This window comes from Cupressus sempervirens, chromosome 1 (assembly GCF_028749045.1).
Source record: "Cupressus sempervirens isolate cs-2001-9-10 chromosome 1, ASM2874904v1, whole genome shotgun sequence".
Taxonomy (NCBI): domain Eukaryota; kingdom Viridiplantae; phylum Streptophyta; class Pinopsida; order Cupressales; family Cupressaceae; genus Cupressus; species Cupressus sempervirens.
In genome coordinates, this window is record NC_143118.1 from 294185120 (window position 1) to 294203209 (window position 18090).

At 36.4% G+C, this 18090-nt stretch overlaps 1 protein-coding gene across 2 annotated transcripts in view; it reads left to right on the forward strand.

Moving 5' to 3' along the window:
* The first annotated feature begins 1230 nt into the window (after positions 1-1230).
* Positions 1231-18090, forward strand: part of LOC149577270 (soluble inorganic pyrophosphatase PPA1-like) — a 119661-nt gene continuing 102801 nt past the window's right edge. The window contains exons 1-2 of one of the 2 annotated variants that reach the window (XM_089822982.1): positions 1231-1739; positions 9095-9243. In XM_089822982.1, coding sequence (XP_089679108.1) covers positions 9105-9243 — 139 coding nt within the window. In that variant the 5' untranslated portion in view covers positions 1231-1739; positions 9095-9104. Of the gene's footprint in view, positions 1740-9087; positions 9244-18090 lie in introns of both variants that reach the window. The other variant, XM_089822974.1, reaches the window with a different exon arrangement.

Genomic DNA, 18090 nt, shown 5'->3' on the forward strand with positions numbered 1-18090 from the left:
GTATAATTTTATATTCCAAGAAATATTTAACAATTAATAAGGGCTATCAAAGTTACTAGGATGTGAATTTCCATGAAATTATTTTTCTCAATGTGTCACTGCTAAAACATGTGGCTTCATTATTGTTAAAGGCTTGCATCTACACTAAGGAACAAGGAGTGTCAACATGGGTGATGGATGCAACATGAATGGACCATTTATCATGAATGGGTGGGCTCATATTCATTTTTAGTCTTGAATTGATATTCAAGAGGTCATTTCTCAAAGGTTCCCTTAATATGATATTTAAATGCCATACATTAAAAATCCTACCACCATTTATATGCCTAGATGGATGACTATATTTGATTTGAAGGTTCTCATCTTCATCACATTTCAATTTGTGTGAGATTTCCTAAGTTCTTTTCAAAGAAATTGGATTTTATAAATGATCTACAAAATAAGCATAGGTAACATTTGAGATCACATTTCTTGAGGTAATAATCTATTATTTTTTATTTATACACTTACCTATGTTTGTTGTGGACTTACTTTCTTATCTTTGTCATTTCTTTTATAATATGTCCAAGTCTATGAAGTTACTTCTACACCCACTTTTTATGCAGTACACTTTGAATAATTCCCTTTCTTCGATTCATGAAAATTTATCATCAACTAATTAATTATAAAAATCTATATGTTACAAGTTCATAGAATATAGAGAAGATCGAATGCTTAGCTTTTTAAAGCGATACAAAAAACACAAAACACTATTATATGCTGCTATGTACAAGATTACTTTCTATAATTATATGTTTTTGTAGATCTATACTTTTATAAACTTAGTTTTATTATATAAAGCTGTAGTTATGCTTTCAAATCAAACATCTATGGGCGTCTCCTTGCACCTCCTCTTGGTGCAAGCGCTACTATTTATGATAAAGAATGTCTAAAAATTAATGTGGGGTCCCCTCAAACTGAAAGGAGTTTGAATGTTTTAAAAATTAAAGTGGGGTCCTCTGAAACTGAAAGGAGTTTAAATGTCGCCATACAAAAATAAAATAATCAATTTCATCGAGTGCGAGGTGACAGCTATTACAACTATGGCTCATAAAATTCTGTGCAAATCTTAAAGTATGTGATAGCGATTTTTTAAATGAAAAGATGGGGTTGGCTATAAATATCAACTTTCATTTCCAACCGTTTGTGAAGTTGCCAGCCAATAAAGATCAAATCAAACGGTCTAATTACAATCAAACATGGACACACACAGGTAACACTCACAAATTTACTTTGCTGCCTCTTTCAATACCTGATCCCATCCTTTAATACCAAGCAGCAATCTATTGGTTTTTAAACTTGAATATCTGGATACAGGTATTGTCGCTTCAAATTTAATGCGTTGTCTATTGTAACACCGGTCTTTCAAATACCCAAAATGCCGTCACCTCGAGAACTGCAGGGATTGCTTTCTGTACAGGACGGACGCCACCCACATTATTACTTTCCATAAGAATCATCTCTTTGTGACTCGTATAGAATTCTGCAAAAGAAGGAAGAATCCTCCGAACCCTGAGTCTCCATCAAGGATACATTTTGTTTTTAGTCCAATCCCTTCCACTCTGAAAAAGAGGCTATTATTCTGAAGCTAATGCGCGCTTTTTCCTACTACAAGTTTTGCATGATTATGTTCTTGACAGTATACATCAATCATATTTCTGGGCCTCAATTTGATCTTCCTGCTACTCTGGCTTGCTAAGGTACGAAACATTTCAATTTGTATGGTTTGAATTTTGGGAAATACAGATTTTTTACTGCATGAATGATGCATGCCTATAGTTATGTAGATTGTTTTTCCAATGTGGGTTTGTGTGGAATGTGTCTGTTTGTGTAGTTTAAATTTTTACTTCTAATGATTTGTTTATCTGGTTATGCTTTATGTCTGGTTAGTGCAATTTCAAGGTGTTATATTGTGGGTTGTGGATGTGTTTTGTTTCGCAGGGATTTGAATTATTGTTTGACATGTATGTATGTATGGTTTTGCATCGTGTTTTCAATAGAATGCAGGGTTGGATTTATCGTCTTAGAGAAGAAATTGGTCTTCACCTCGTAAGAATATGGGCATTGGTTTGGTAATTTCTTTTATATAGGCAACAAGGACTCTAACATACATTTTTCTTGGATAAGATGTTTAACTGCCATCGAAACTTTGCTATTTGGATTCGATAGTGTATGGGTTTTACAATATCTGAAATCATTTTGTTCCTGTGTTATAGCTCCTATAGAAACTGGCAATCATGATTTTTATTGGCTTGGCCTTGGTTTAAACTACAAGCACCTCGCATTTATTAAACAATTCTTACAGCCGTGATGCCTACAATGTTCTTGTTGGCAGATCAGCGCTTATTGTAGGTACAATAGGACTCATTACTTTTTATAGTGCACTCAATGAACGGTTGATATTAGAAGACCGTGAAAATCTGCAGATCTATTTTGGCCACACTAGACTTTTCCTCATAGGTGAAAGGAGGAGAGCAAAGAATTCAAAATTCAAAGATATCGCACAATTGTCATTAATTTCGGCAAGATATAATTCTTCATTATAGGTCAAAGGACTTCTGGCGACCTACGAGTTGGTCCATGACGAGGTTTGGACACTTGCTGATGTAGAAAGCATTACTCTGTTGAGGCTAGGTCATAGAGAGAATTTATCCACTACCGAACTTAGAATTTATCCCGATCTGAACTCTGAGCTCAGGTGCCTCAAGTTTGTTTCGGTTATCTTTGGAGTCCTGAGCCTCAACAGCTTATTATGAAAATGACCGTCCAAACTTTCTGCATCCTATCTTATTACACTGTTATTATAATAATTACTGCTCGGATAGCTTCAGTTTTGCTATGTACTCTAGTGAATTTATATTTCCTATGCGTAAGTCCTGGTAATATCTATAGATTGAATTCTGTGGTAATTTTTGCTCCATTAAGTGCTTTTTTGTCAGGTTGCTACGGAGAAAATGGTTTCTTGTGTAATAAACTGCAATGAATGTGTACATAAAATTGATACAAGATACACCTGGAGAAATCTGGTTTTAAAAAAGTTGAGCAATGAAAAAAATGCGGGAGTTGTGGAATTGTAATGTTGACTTTCATCTGGCTGAATTTGGAAGTCGTGATCACTCACTGGCTGATAAAATTGTTTTGCTAAATTTTAATATTCCTGCAGGAAATGGCTCTAATGTGATATTCATTGAAGGATCTGATGAATCTGTGCTGCATAATATTTTTCCAATGTATGAATGTCAGTTAAACCAAGCTCTAGGAATTCGTAGACATGGAACCCATTTTCATTGAAGAAAATGGCTGAAATCTAAGACACCAATGATGCACAGACTTTACCATATGTTGGCCAGCATTAAAGAAGACTAGATCAAATTGTCTGGAACATATGGCTAGCATGAAGTACTTGATTTGTCTTTGTTTAGGATATTCTAATGAGTAATGACAATTCAACAGCCGAAATAGGGAAAGCAACCAAATATTTTGAATGCTCGTTTTATTGCTGTTACACCAATATCTTTATCTGTGTTGAAAATGAACTAAAAACTTGCACCAATTTACAATAACACTAGCAACAACTATGGAAATTGAACAAACAGCTAAAGAAATAAACTGCAACAAATGTGTACACACATTTGATATAAGATATACCTGGAAAAATATGGTTTAGAAAAACCTGAGCAATGAGAAAATGTGGTGTTACACAATTGTAATGTTGACTTTCATCTGGTCAAATTTGTGACTCATGTGATTAGCCGTCAACAGATCCTCTGGCCGATAAAATTATTTTGCCATTTAACCATATTTGCATGCAAAATGTTTGATGGAATGTGAAACTATCTAACTGAAAAATTAAGGGCAGAATAAGCAGGTATTCTTACAGCACTCTTATTTTAATTGTCTTCTAAAACTTGGAAAGTTAGAAACATGGTGATTCGGTGTTCATCAAGGGAGCAATTTGGATTGTTGGCTAGTATTTTGAAGTTGTTCAGCTATACAAAGTTACAGAGCAGGCACATCATATGTACAATGCATTATTTGTTTTCTGAAGTTGGGGGCCACTTTAATTACTAGGTATATATTCATTTAGTGCCTCGAGTACTTGCAACACATGAGCTGTGTAGCTTGGTAGTTTTGATATATTTTTAATATTTATTATCATGTAATTGTTGAGAAACATAAAACTCATGTTTTTGAATTTAATTACTAGGTATATATTATTGTCCAAACTTTCTGCATCCTATCTTATTACACTGTTATTATAATAATTACTGCTCGGATAGCTTCAGTTTTGCTATGTACTCTAGTGAATTTATATTTCCTATGTGTAAGTCCTGGTAATATCTACAGATTGAATTCTGTGGTAGTTTTTGCTCCATTAAGTGCTTGTTTGTGAGGTTGCTACGGAGGGAATGGTTTGTTGTGTAATAAACTGCAATGAATGTGTACATAAAATTGATACAAGATACACCTGGAGAAATCTGGTTTTAAAAAAGTTGAGCAATGAAGAAAATGTGGGAGTTGTGCAATTGTAATGTTGACTTTCATCTGGCTGAATTTGGAAGTCGTGATCACTCACTGGCTGATAAAATTGAATTGCTAAATTATAATATTCCTGCAGGAAATGACTGTAATGTGATATTCATTGAAGGATCCAACGAATCTGTGCTGCATAATATTTTTCCAATGTATGAATGTCAGTTAAACCAAGCTCTAGGAATTCGTAGAAATGGAACCCATTTTCAATGAAGGGTTCCAATGAAGAAAATGGCTGAAATCTTAGATACCAGTGATGCACGGACTTTTCCATATGTTGGCCAGCATTAAAGAAGACTAGATCAAATTGTCTGGAACATATGGCTAGCATGAAGTGCTTGATTTGTCTTTGTTTAGGATATTCTAATGAGTAATGACAATTCAATAGCCGAAATAGTGAAAGCAACCAAATATTTTGAATGCTCGTTTTATTGCTGTTACACCAATAACTTTATGTGTGTTGAAAATGAACTAAAAACTTGCACCAATTTACAATAACACTAGCAAAAACTATGTAAATTGAACGAACATCTAAAGAAATAAACTGCAACAAATGTGTACACACATTTGATACAAGATATACCTGGAAAAATATGGTTTAGAAAAACCTGAGCAATGAGAAAATGTGGTGTTACACAATTGTAATGTTGACTTTCATCTGGCCAAATTTGTGACTCATGTGATCAGCCCTCAACAGATTCTCTGGTCGATGAAATTATTTTGCCATTTGTCTATATTTGCATGCAAAGTGTTTGATGGAATGTGAAACTATCTAACTGAAAAATTAAGGGCAGAATAAGCAGGGATTCTTACAGAACTCTTATTCTAATTGTCTTCTAAAACTTGGAAAGTTAGAAACATGGTGATTCGGTGTTCATCAAGGGAGCAATTTGGATTGTTGGCCAGTATTTTGAAGTTGTTCAGCTATACAAAGTAACAGAGCAGGCACATCATATGTACAATGCTTCTATTTGTTTTCTGAAGTTGGGGGCCACTTTAATTACTAGGTATATATTCATTCAGTGCCTTAAGTACTTGCAACACACAAGCTATGTAGCTTGGTAGTTTCAATATATTCTTAATATTTATTATCATGTAATTGTTGAGAAACATAAAACTCATGTTTTTGAATTTAATTACTAGGTATATTTTCATTCAGTGCCTTAAGTACTTGCAACACACGAGCTGTGTAGCTTTGTAGTTTCGATATATTTTTAATATTTATTATTGTCTAATTGTTGAGAAACATAAAACTCATGTTTTTGAATTTTCTAACATAACAAAATTTCCTACAAATATAAATTTGTTGTTGTCCTCTTGCTGTTCCAGAAATGTGGCCTTTTGTACTCTCATCACAGACATGTTCTGCTGCCCCTTGCCATCTCTGTACAAAAAAAGCCATGGAAAATTCGTTCATTTCAATTGGCAGGGAATATGTTAAAACTATCATATTTCATTAATCATGACCTCAGGGAAGTGATTCAGGTATTCGTAGGGTTAATTGATCCATGCTTTTTACATTGGGAGCAAGCAAAAGGGGTAAATAGAGCTTAATTATACAATGCCTATACACAGAAGCAATACAAAAAGGGGAAGGTTTGGTGAGGTTCTTATGTCTGATAAAAATGAGTGGAGAAGAGGAATGAAGATAATTTTAGCATCTCAAACAGACAATGATACTTAATTGTATATGAAATTTCTTTTATTGGAATTTGTTATCTAGCAAAAATGGATTACGAGAATTCCAGATTATGCCATTAGTACGGGAGAAAAAAGTTTGTTTAAATCATTCAAGATAATCAGCCATGGGAGACTCGTACCCTTTTCTTGGAAAGTTGATTGGATAAATTGTCTATCTTCTGTCTGGTCTCTTGCTTTATTATAGAGCATTCTTATACGTTTCTTTTTGTGGCGTTTTTAAAAGACACAAATATTGGAGGTAGATTCATTTGGTAGAAACTTGTTTCCGTGATGGGAGAGGTTTTTATAGGCCATGGACTTGGCTTGGATGCAATTTTTAGTACTAGTCTAAAATTCTATTAAAAAGAGAAAAATATTTACAGCTGCCATAATGTGAATAAGAACTTACAGATGACCAAGAAACTATAACCCAAACAAGGTTAAGACAAGGACCAAATATCTGTAATCTGAATGGATTGAAGCATGAAGATTTTAGAAATATAACTTAATTTATGTTTGCTTGATTAACTTGTGAAGACGGAAAATAGAGAATTGTATCTGTGGGAAATTCATAATATAAATGGTATGATGCAGGTAAAAATTTTAAAATTGCAATGCTAAGGTGGATTTTTTCACGAACAAAAGGATTCAGACAGGTGGTATGCCAACATTATTTTACATAGAAAATTTGTTAGGATTTTAAGTGTTTTGATAAAAAAGAAATGTTTGATCCATGTATGAAGTGAGTGATGACCGGGAGCTCACCAATGAGAATCTATGAAAAAAAGGATCCTAGGATTGAGGGCTCACAATAAAAAAAATCCCTTAAGAGTACATTTGAAATGGTAGCTTTGTGAGACTGAAGGAGAGATAAAAAACTAGAAATAGGAAATGTGTTGTTTTGGATGATGCTATTAACTGGCAGTATATAGCTAGGTCTGAGGAGCCAGTAGAAAAAAAAATCTGTTTTGGACACCACTATTAACGTGCTACCACATACCATGCTAGTAAAGCTTGTGGAGGAGTTCATTTCTGCACAAACATTATAAAGCCTTCAATTACAGAATTGACAAAAAATGAGGTTGTCATTGAGCTTCCTGTTTTCCAACAATCTGATCCAATTCCGAATCTGATAGGATGTTATACACCAGAATGCAAATAAAACACAATGGATCCATGATTCAATTTCCACACAAAGAGGTGAGAAAAAACTATATAGCTATTCATGTGGGTTTTTAGCACATACAATTGCAAATTGACAAACTGGTGCAAGAGGCCCATAAATGATTTTTTTTGTACACAGAATAGAAGGGGTGGAACCCTGTTGTAAATTGTACAACTGATTATTATGAAACATATTATGAGAAAAAGATTGAGAGGGCCACTAGATTCAGGTTCATGATAGAAGAAAAACTTTTGGCCGCCTTGCATTCACTTTGAGCTGTGGAGGACATTGGATTTACCTTTTCATCAGGATGTAGAGATCAGTGCAGTTGCAATGCAGATGAAAGAGTAGCACTGTCTTGGAACTCTGAGAGACATGGTATTGTGACTATTACCTTTTCATTTGGAGGTGGAGATCTGTTCAGTAGTGATACAGATGAAGGGGTGGCACTCTCTTGAAGCTGTGAAGGACATTGTGTTATTTTTTTATTAGGGTGCAGAAATCTGTTTGGTAGTGGTGCAGATGAAGGAGCATATAGCCTAATAAAAACGACCCACAGTACTGGAACAATAGGCATCAAGGGTGGGGGCCAAGAAAGACCACCAAATTCATTCTCAAGAGCATAACCTATTATCAAAAGCTAAAGTTCTCCAGAGAGGCCATTGAGAAGAACAGGGCCTCTGAGGCCTAAAATGAAAGATAATAAAAAAAAAAAGATGCAATTAGAAGGGGGTAATCAAATAGAGAGAAAATTAATAAATTAAATGTAACACCTTCACTTATGCCGAGGAGTTTTAACTTCAAACAATAAATGCCTTTGCAAGATATTATTGAGCTCTTGAAATACTGGGGCAACAGTGCTGCTATTTGCTTCTCTCTCTCTCTCTCTCAGATTTCATCATCAGCCTCCTCATAAGCTGTTGGGCTGAATGTGCTTACGTTCTGTACCAGGACAGTGAGCAACCAGTTGGAATAGCAACTAACCACAGAAAGACCGTCCAGATCTACAAAGGATATGGCTTATACCCAGAGTTAAGCCAGACAGAAGATTGCTGGCTAGTTACTTTGTTTAGGGTGAGTTTTGGATAGGTGCTGTTAGGGTTATTAAAGGTGGCATTTGGAACTCTATCTATCTATCTATATATCAGGCTGGATTTCCGTTTTATTGAATGCTTTCTGGAATGAAGTATTAAGAACAAGATCGGAAAGTTTATTAAGGTATCATGTTGGAGTTGGATGCAATTTTAGATCGAGTATACACATGACAACATTTGTATCATTACGATCATTGGTTTTTGGAGTTCATATTTGTAATGACTTTGTCAACACTTTTAGTGTGAAAAATAATTTTACATCTTTTGCATAATAGACATCAAACAATACTGTAGTCTGTTGTTAGATAGGAATCTTTGGTCATCCATGTGGTTTATTTTCTTCAGGGAAAAAATTATTTGTCTCAGTTCAGTTAGCACAATGGTATGTCAATGTTAAAAAATGAATTGTGTAATCAAGCAAAGAATGTACATAATTGCATTTATTTATATTTTCAAAATGCAAGTTTTTCTTTTCCTGCAATAATGCTGAGGCCATAAAGTTATTTTGTTGTTTCATTTATAATTTTATTGTCAAGGAGCTCATTTTTTTGCTTGTTTTTGTTCAAACTTTCAAAGTATCTAGATTTCAAGTCATGGCAGAGAGAACAATTGAAGTTCCAGGTGGCCCAACTGCACATTCATGCTTTCCTCATGCACTTCTAAATGAAAGGATATTATCATCCATGTCCTGCAAGTCCATGGCTGCACACCCTTGGCATGATCTTGAGATAGGTAAGATAATTTGACCATCTAATTATTAGTTGAGCAAGCATGTATGCTTATAGTCACATTACTGTTGATCTAGTAAATGTAATGCAATTGTTAAGGAGTTCTTTTGTGGTAAATATATATAATTTAGGTATTAGGCAGTTTGGAGAATATGAAATATGGAACATATTACTTTGCAGTTTGCACGCATACAAAATAATAACTCATTTGTAAAACTTGGCATTTTAAACTATTAAAGTTTGTTTGAACAATATTTGAAGAAAATTTGATGATGCTTGTTTCTAGTTCAGTACTTTATCAATGTTATATTCCATAATTTCCTATGTGCTTTTGCTCGCATTCATTTTGGTAATTGAAATCCTTGTATGTACAGGGTTTTATGGGTGCCATGTCTTTGTCAGGGAGGCCAAAGTAATGACATTTATAAAGCAATATATAAAAGACATCATATATGGTTGATAATGAATGTGCATTGCTTTGTTTACTAATGCAAGTGAATCTTAATTGTCTTTAGATAATATTATCCTTTTCTGTGACAAACCTTATAATTATTTCAGAATAGTCCATTATTAGTCATTAATACTGAATTGGATAATTCACATTGTCTATCAATAATAGATAATTCTTGTTGCACATAAATGATAATGATAACTATAAAATTTGTCTAGCATAATATCACTATATGATGGAAGCATCTCCTGCCACAAAAAAGATATCACACTTCTTAAAGTGCTAGTTGTAATGCCCCCTTTATGGATCAACTTATACTTTTCCCTACATTCACAAATCCAAAACGAAACAGGAGCAAAACTGTAGTTGGAGATGTAATTCTTTCTGAGAATAAGGTGAGATAACAGATAAGCCTATTTTGGAAAACTTCTTACGGATGCAATGCCAACAGTTGTATAAATAACCGGGGTCTGATTTCTCACATCAGGTTGATCTTTTAGACTGACCTCCTTTATCACATGGAATTCTTCTGCTCAATCCGCCCTTAGAATCTGAATGTTAATCCTTTATTATTGCCCATCCTTCCTTTTTATATCTACTCTAAGCTCAAAAATAAATCACTACCTTCTTTCTTCCATTCACATTTTTTTATCTCCTCAGTACCGAGGACTTAGGTTACTTAATCTTCCTTCAAAACCTTGCTTCCTTTGACCTGTTAAAGGCACCATCCTATAACTAGTCTTCCTCCACTTATCAAGAGGTCTCCTTGATTAGCGTCCTTGGTTCACCTCGTAAGGACCCAAATGATTTACAACTAATCCCCTTTGCTTGAAATTTCCTAACTCCCAACTCCAAACCAACCCTTCCCAAGGGCTTCTTGTAACCCAGTCCTTGCAAATCAGGATCTCAACTCTATGATCATCTTAGATGGATTGTGGGTGTCCATTCTCCTAACATTCCAAATCAATTATCCTATTACCTTTTGATTTGACTCATGACCCCTTAAGCTTAATGCTTGTCAAAATGACCTACTAGAAGCCCTAGTAGAATTAGCTCTCCCTTTACTCCTTTTCAGGCACAACTCAAAGTATCACCAAACAAGGGTAAAACTAAACTTGGATTCAAATAACCTTTTAGACATATTCTGAAACATCAAACTTTTGCATCTGGGTTTGACCATTGACTGAGTCAACTGCAAAACCCTCAATTTAGCTTCTTAGGTGCAAACAAGGCCTAATTGCTAGAAATCTTCACTTGTTGGATTGTTCAATGCAACCAACACTTGGACATGAATATGAATGCTTAAGGGGTCACTCTAAGCAATCCCAACCCATTCACCAATACACTTTCTTGTTCAGCAACACAATTTTCTTCACAAACTGGCTTGTCACATGCTTATGTCAAATGCAAGGTATCAATGTAAAAATAGAAGACCTTTTAACTACAAATTGGTACATGTTATAGTACAAAGGATAAAACCTAAACTTTCCCAAGGAATGAGCTAGAGTCCATGGTTGAATATCAGGGAAATGTAGTTTGAATCCAAACCACTAGGGTTTGGAGGTGGGTTTCAGTAGATTGATTGGATCTCAGTTGTTTTGGTACTTCAAGTTGTCAAACCAAAAGCATTAGAAAGCTAATGCACAAGCCTAAACATTCATATGCTTTGATCTATGTCACCAATCAATAGACAATGCAAATGAAGACAATGAACATGCAATTTACATTTGAAAACACCAATGCTCTACAATAAAGTCTTCTTATTACTTCAACATATCCTTCATTATAGCCTCCATCGACTATAATGGATTGATAGACATGCTGGCCAACTTCCACAATCATTGCCATCCAATTTTCAAACTAATGAGCGATGGGGAGGCCAAAAGACAAGTTTAGGAAATGTTGACAACATCGACAATGTTGTCAACTTTGCAATTTTCATTTATGCATTCCTTGTACATAAAAGTGTAGGAAACATCCCAACAAGATACAAATGACCCAACAACATCAAGATCTCTACTACATGCCTAGGATGGTCTTTGACCATCTAGGACCTTTGACCTTACAAGCAAACAATTGGCTCTATTGGCCTTATTACATCAACCCAATGAACAAAATGGCCACTATTGGCCCTTAGTACATCCATGGACACCCAAAGACATCTTTTATCATCCTTAGGTTCCTTGCACCAAACTCCCCTAGTTGAAAAGAACTCAAGTCCCTTGAGTAGTTAGGTTTGCAACAGTTTTTCCATTCTTGATTATGTCTGCCGTTGACATCCAAGTGGCTTCTAACTTAGGTAAGCCTTCCCATTTGGCAAGGAATTGCTTGTATATTCCTTTCCTAGTCCTCTTGATCACCTTTGAATCAATGGCACATTCCTAATGTAATGGCTTTCTCAGACATAAGTCCTTAAGTCAATCTCCTGCTTTTTCACTAACACTTATCTTTGTTGCTTTTTAAATAGGTCAAAAACATTAAAGATTGGGGAGATGCCAAGGTTTGGAGGCAACTCAATTTTATATGTGTTGGCCCCAAACTTACAAACAACCTTACAAGGACCAATTTTCTTTGTGAGTAACTTGGTAGGCTGACCCTTGGGTAAATTACCTACTTTGAATTGTACATCCCTCCTCCTGATATCTGCCCTAGCCTTATACTTGCATTTTTTTGTAAGGTAGCTTTGTGCATTTCTTCTCTCCATGCCACTTAGATCCCTCAACTCTAAAATGGCTCTAGGGTGTATGCCATAAACAATTTCAAAAGGATTCTTGTGTGTACTCCTATTAATAGTCATTATAGGCATATTTTGCCTGACTGATTACCAAATCCCAAGCTTGGCCATGTTGCTTGGCAAGACATCCCAACAAATTGCCCAATGATCTATTGACAACTTTAGTTTGACCATCAGTTTGTGGATGGTAGGATGATGCGTAAGATAGTTGTGTCCCAAGTTTCTCCCACAAAGTTCTCCAGGTGTGTCCCACAAATTTGGAGTCCCTATTAGTCACAATGTTTAGGAGAAGGCCATGGACCCTCACAACCTCTTTAAAGAATGACCCTACAATATGCGATGCATCATTTGTGCATTTACCAGAGACAAAGTGAGTCATTTTGTTAAATCCATCAACAACAACATAGATACTACCAAATGTCCTAGATATTTTAGGTAGATCCAATAAATAAGTCCATGATCACACTTTCACAAGGTCTATTGAGGATAGGAAGGGGCTGGTACAACCCTCCATTGGAAGAAATCCCTTGGGCCTTTTGACAAATTGGGCAACTTTCCACAAACCTTCTAACATTAGTGTGTATTTTTGGCCAATAATAAAATTTGGTGACCTGCTCCAAGGTCTTGAATGATTCCAAGCTCCATAAATCCAGAACCGACAATATGAACCCCTAAAATATGACCGGTGACCGGGCCCCTAGAATGAATAGGGCAGTATGATTGGGCCCTCGCCAATATAGAGGTAGGGCCCCTACGTTGCCCCCCTACCTCTATAGTGGGGATTGGTGACTGCCCCTCTCGGGCCAATATAGAGGTAGGACCCCCATTGTAGGCGCTCGGGTGTACAACCCAATCAATTCCCTACAGGTTTATGAATTATCCCACCCAATTAATTGAATGAATTGACCCATCGGTGTCTATCCCAAAGTATCCACTCAAACTACCATTATGTTCCTCCTTAATGATGTTCTCCCTCATAGAACATCGAGATACACAACAAATTCCCTCTGAAATACAATCCCTCTTGCAACATGTGTACTGAAAATTCAAGATGACAAGTATTATTTAGGTTTGAACAAGCTTCATATACCTTTTTGAAATCTTCATCTTCTTTGTACATATCCCTGAGTGTTTCAATTCCCATATGATGTTGTTGAACCTTTTGTATCATAAGAGCTGCCTTGCTGAAGGCATCTTCTACTTCATTGGATGCTCCCTTCTTATGCTTGATGGTGAATATACATGCCTATAATTGTTCAACCCATTTAATGTGTCTTTGGTGTAGCTTCTCTTGCCCATTTAGAAAGCTGAAAGCATGATTATCTGTATATACTATAAATTCCTTGGGTAAGAGGTAGTGTTAACACTTTTTCAGAGCTTGCACCATAGCATTAAGTTCTAAATCAGAGGTGGATTACCTTCTTTTAGCTTCAGTCAACTTTGGGGAAGAATGCAAGTGGTTTATCTTCCTGGCTTAGAATTACTCCTATGATTTGATCACTTGCATCACATTCCATTTTAAAAAGCTTGTTAAAATCAAGAAGTATTAGAGTACAAAGTTTTGCAATCTTTTTCTTTAGGTATTCAAATTTTTTATCTACTTTCTCTGTCCAAGAGAACTTGCATTTGATTCCTCCTTGGATAGTTCCAAAATATGTGCACATATGTGGCTAAAGCTTCTCATGGATTTCATGTAAAATGTAGCCAATCCATTGGAACTTCTCACATCTCCTATTGTCCTTGGTGTTGGCCAATTGAGAATAGCCTCCACCTTAGATGGGTTCATCTTCAAACATCCCTTAGAAATAATAAAACAAAGATAACTCTTTTATCATGAATTCACATTTATCCAAATTGATCATTAGTGTCTCTTCTTGGAGTCTCCTCAGCATGTGACCTAAATGCTTCAAGTGCTCCTCCTTGGTCCTGTTAAAAACCAAAATATCATCAAGATAGACCATAACAAACTGTTGAATGAAATCCTTCAAGATCTCATTTATAAGGTGCATGAAAGTGCTAGGAGCATCAGATAGCCCAAAAAGCATCATCGTCCATTCATAAAGACCCTCATTGGTCTTGTTTGTAGTCTTCCACTTCTCCCATTGTCTGATGCTTATTTGATGGTATTTGGACTTAAAGTCAATCTTAGAGAAATAGAAAATCCCTCCTAGGTAATCCATCAAATATTCTATCCTTGGCATTCGAAAGCAGTACCTTATAATGATTTTGTTAATGACCCTTGCATCAGTGTAAAACTTCCATTTGCTGTCTAGGTGTTAGTGCAGTGGGTATTGCACAAGGACTAAGGCTTATCCTTACCAATCCCTTGTCTAAAAGTTCTTGCATCTGTCTAGTTATCTCCTCATTTTGCAATGGTGTCATCTTATATGCAGGTTTGTTAGCAAGTGTGGCTCTTGGTCTAAGGTATATCTAATGGCTTATGTCCCTAATGGGTGGTAAGGTGTGTGGTGTATCCTCTACCACAATCCCTTTATACCTATTTAACATCATTCGCACTTCTTTGAATCTCCTTTTTTGTCTTCCCTTAGATTTAGACTCATCCTTGGGTTTAGACTAGATCATACCCTATCTGATTCTCTTCCTTCATGAGTTCTAATAGCTCATGCCCATTTACTAACATCACACTAGAGCCAATGATTTGCTAAACTCCTTCATTAGGTAAAGGTTCCATCATGAATTTTTTCCCATTTTTAGTTATTAGATAGGTTGTGTATTCCCCATCATGTTGGGCCTTGACATCAAACTACCACGGGCGACCTAATATAACATGCATCCATAGAAAAGATATCACAAATATTTTTTTCCTTATAGTTCCTTATTTCAAACTCAACCTATTCTTTCTCATCTACCATGACATGTTGTCCCTTGTTTGACCATGATACCTTGTAAGGATATGTGAGGTGACCTTTTCAATTTTAACTTATCTACCATTTCAACAAAAACAAGATTCTCCGTAGAGCTAGAATCTACAATTACCTTGCATATCTTACCACAAGCTTGTTGATGTCAGTTTTTGTACCACTACATAACATATTAGCAATTGAATATTTGATATGGGGTATCAAACACACAATTCCTCTCTTGAAAAGTTAATACTCATGGGACATGAGAATAACTCCAATGTTCCTTACACCTGTGGATACTAATGCAGTATATCAATGTGATTTGCTGGTAATCACGTAGGCGGCCTTACGTTGCTTGTTTGAGGATGGTTTGGACTTTGATGGAATGATGGAGATGGTGATTCGGTGTGAGTGCTAGATGGTGTTGATGGAGAAGGTGATGGTGATGGAGGGTGAATGGTTCTTTTGACTTATGCCTTTCTAACTCTCTTCTTCAAAATTCTAACTTCTAACTACTTGCTATTCTACTCCTACTCCTATGAATGGAAGATTAGCAAACGGACTGGGATCGAATCTAATGAAATTGAACCGGCGACTCTACCTCCATAGATGCAATGATTCAAAGGAAAGTGAACTAGTTTACCGCACAAGGCTTCCCAACAAGCTGTTAGGATGGTCGTGGTCTGGTATTGATCCCTATCAAACATCTACTAATGCTACCATGCAACCATTCATCTACTTTACTCTTACTTAACAACTTGAAATGCAACCAACTTTAACAACTTGGAAAGAAATTATACTCTTAACTATTTGGAAGTAGAAACCATGCAATAATACCAAAGGCTCTTAATCACCATGCAAGTCACAACAATGAGAAAGAAATAGCGAATTTTGGCATTATCTTTGCAACAATTTTCTCCAACCATTACAAATGAGAGAAAATGGCCTTATATAGAGGCCAAAATGTACAATTGACGGTAGAGATAAAGAGGCAAAACTAACGATCCAGACTGAATCCTAGAAACCCTAATTAGGGTTGCCACCCCATCGGCCAATGAGAAGATGCCACCTCATCAATGGACCAATGAAAAAAGTAGAAAAGTAGCAACCAATGAGAAGGCACCAAAATGGTGGCCAATCAGAATTAGACACTTGTCCTATCCTAGAAGAAAGATAAATTGTCACTTGGGCTTACATCAAATGATCTTCTAATATGAATCTCCCCTTTTCTTTCATTCTTTTAGCTAAGGCAATGGACCTAGCTAGCCTTTTGTTGACTTCTTCCGTGGAGGGCAAGGTGTATGCTTTATCTTGAGCTCAGCAGATTTCATCATGCTGCTTGCTGCCTGTAGTGTCTTCTCATGGTCCTTCTCATATTCTTTTGCAAAACCGATAAAGGCATTGAGGGAGGAAAGGGTGCCCGAATGTTTCTTCTTGATAGCAACCTTTTCTAACTCATCTAATCTTGATCCAAGTCTTCTCTCATCGATGTCCTCTTCTCTGATGTCTTCAAAATCAAGTGCCACCCCAACGTCGCTCATCATGGTTGAAATGGAAGTGTCGACGCTTGGGCTGTGCTGTGCAATTGCATTCTGTATCTCCTCGAGTGTTCTCAATCTGGTAGTCAATGCAACAAACCAAGACTCAACCGCACTCAATATTCTTTCATCAACCAACTTGGCCCTTTCCAAATATGCTTCTGGTAGCCCAATGAACGCTTGTAGTCTGGGAATAGCTAAATCCTTGACTGGAAGGAAATCCTTCCACTCTTCAAATATTTTGAATTTGTTTCTAACAGTCACTAATGACCGGAATTTCGAGATAAAGGAAGGCAAGAAATTTCGCCCATCTTGGATTGTATTATGGATCCAATCCCTGACTTCGTTTAGCTGAGCTGATATCTCTTCTAGGTTGCTCTCACTGTTTTGAGGAAGGGCTGCCTGGTGCAACTGTTGGATAGGCTGGCAATCTCTCCAATATTTGTTCTCGACCTCCAACTTTATGATCCTTTCATTTGCCTTCCTCAACCTTTCTCTGATTGAAGCTATACCTTCTTGGATCTCCTCACATTCCATGTCATCTATGTTTCTTCCCAAATTATGCTCCACTATCTCATATTCTTGGGCCGCAATCTCATCCAATGCCTTGTTGACTGTTGGTATAGCAATTTGAACCTTTTGGTGACCATCATTGTAGCTTCTGATTACCTTTGCCATCGTCGTTGCCATTTTTTTTGGGTTCTCGCTATCACCCTTTTCTATTACTCCTTGGATGTCTTCAACGGTTTGGGCAGTTACTACCTCGCCTTTTGGCATAAGCATTTGCCTTAACCATAGTGGTGCAGTGCATCTCGCCAAATCTGGATTTGGTTCGACAAGCAAAGCATCGCCAACAGCCTTGGGTGCTTGACTTATTGCCTCAATATCAATCGGTTCATCTTCTCCACTAGTTACTACCATATCATCTCCTTGTTGGTTTTTTGAGAGAGAAGAGTACTCGGTGCTCTCACTGTAACCACTTGATTTTGAATTAGAGCTCACCTCTATCGCAGCCCCTTTATCACTTGAATTAACCTCTTGGCTTCTAGCCTCAGTTATGCTTTCCCTTGATGGTGCTGTATGTTGTCTCTTTGCTAAAGGTTCTAGATGTTCTTTGCTTTTGTCAACCTCCAAACTTCTCTTCTGGTTTCTAACTGCTTCTTATTGTAGGCTATCTCCTTCACCTTTTTGTCTGACTGATTCCGTTGGACCCTCTTTCGACCTTATCTTCTCATAAGTAAGGGGAATCCTTTGACTTTGTAGC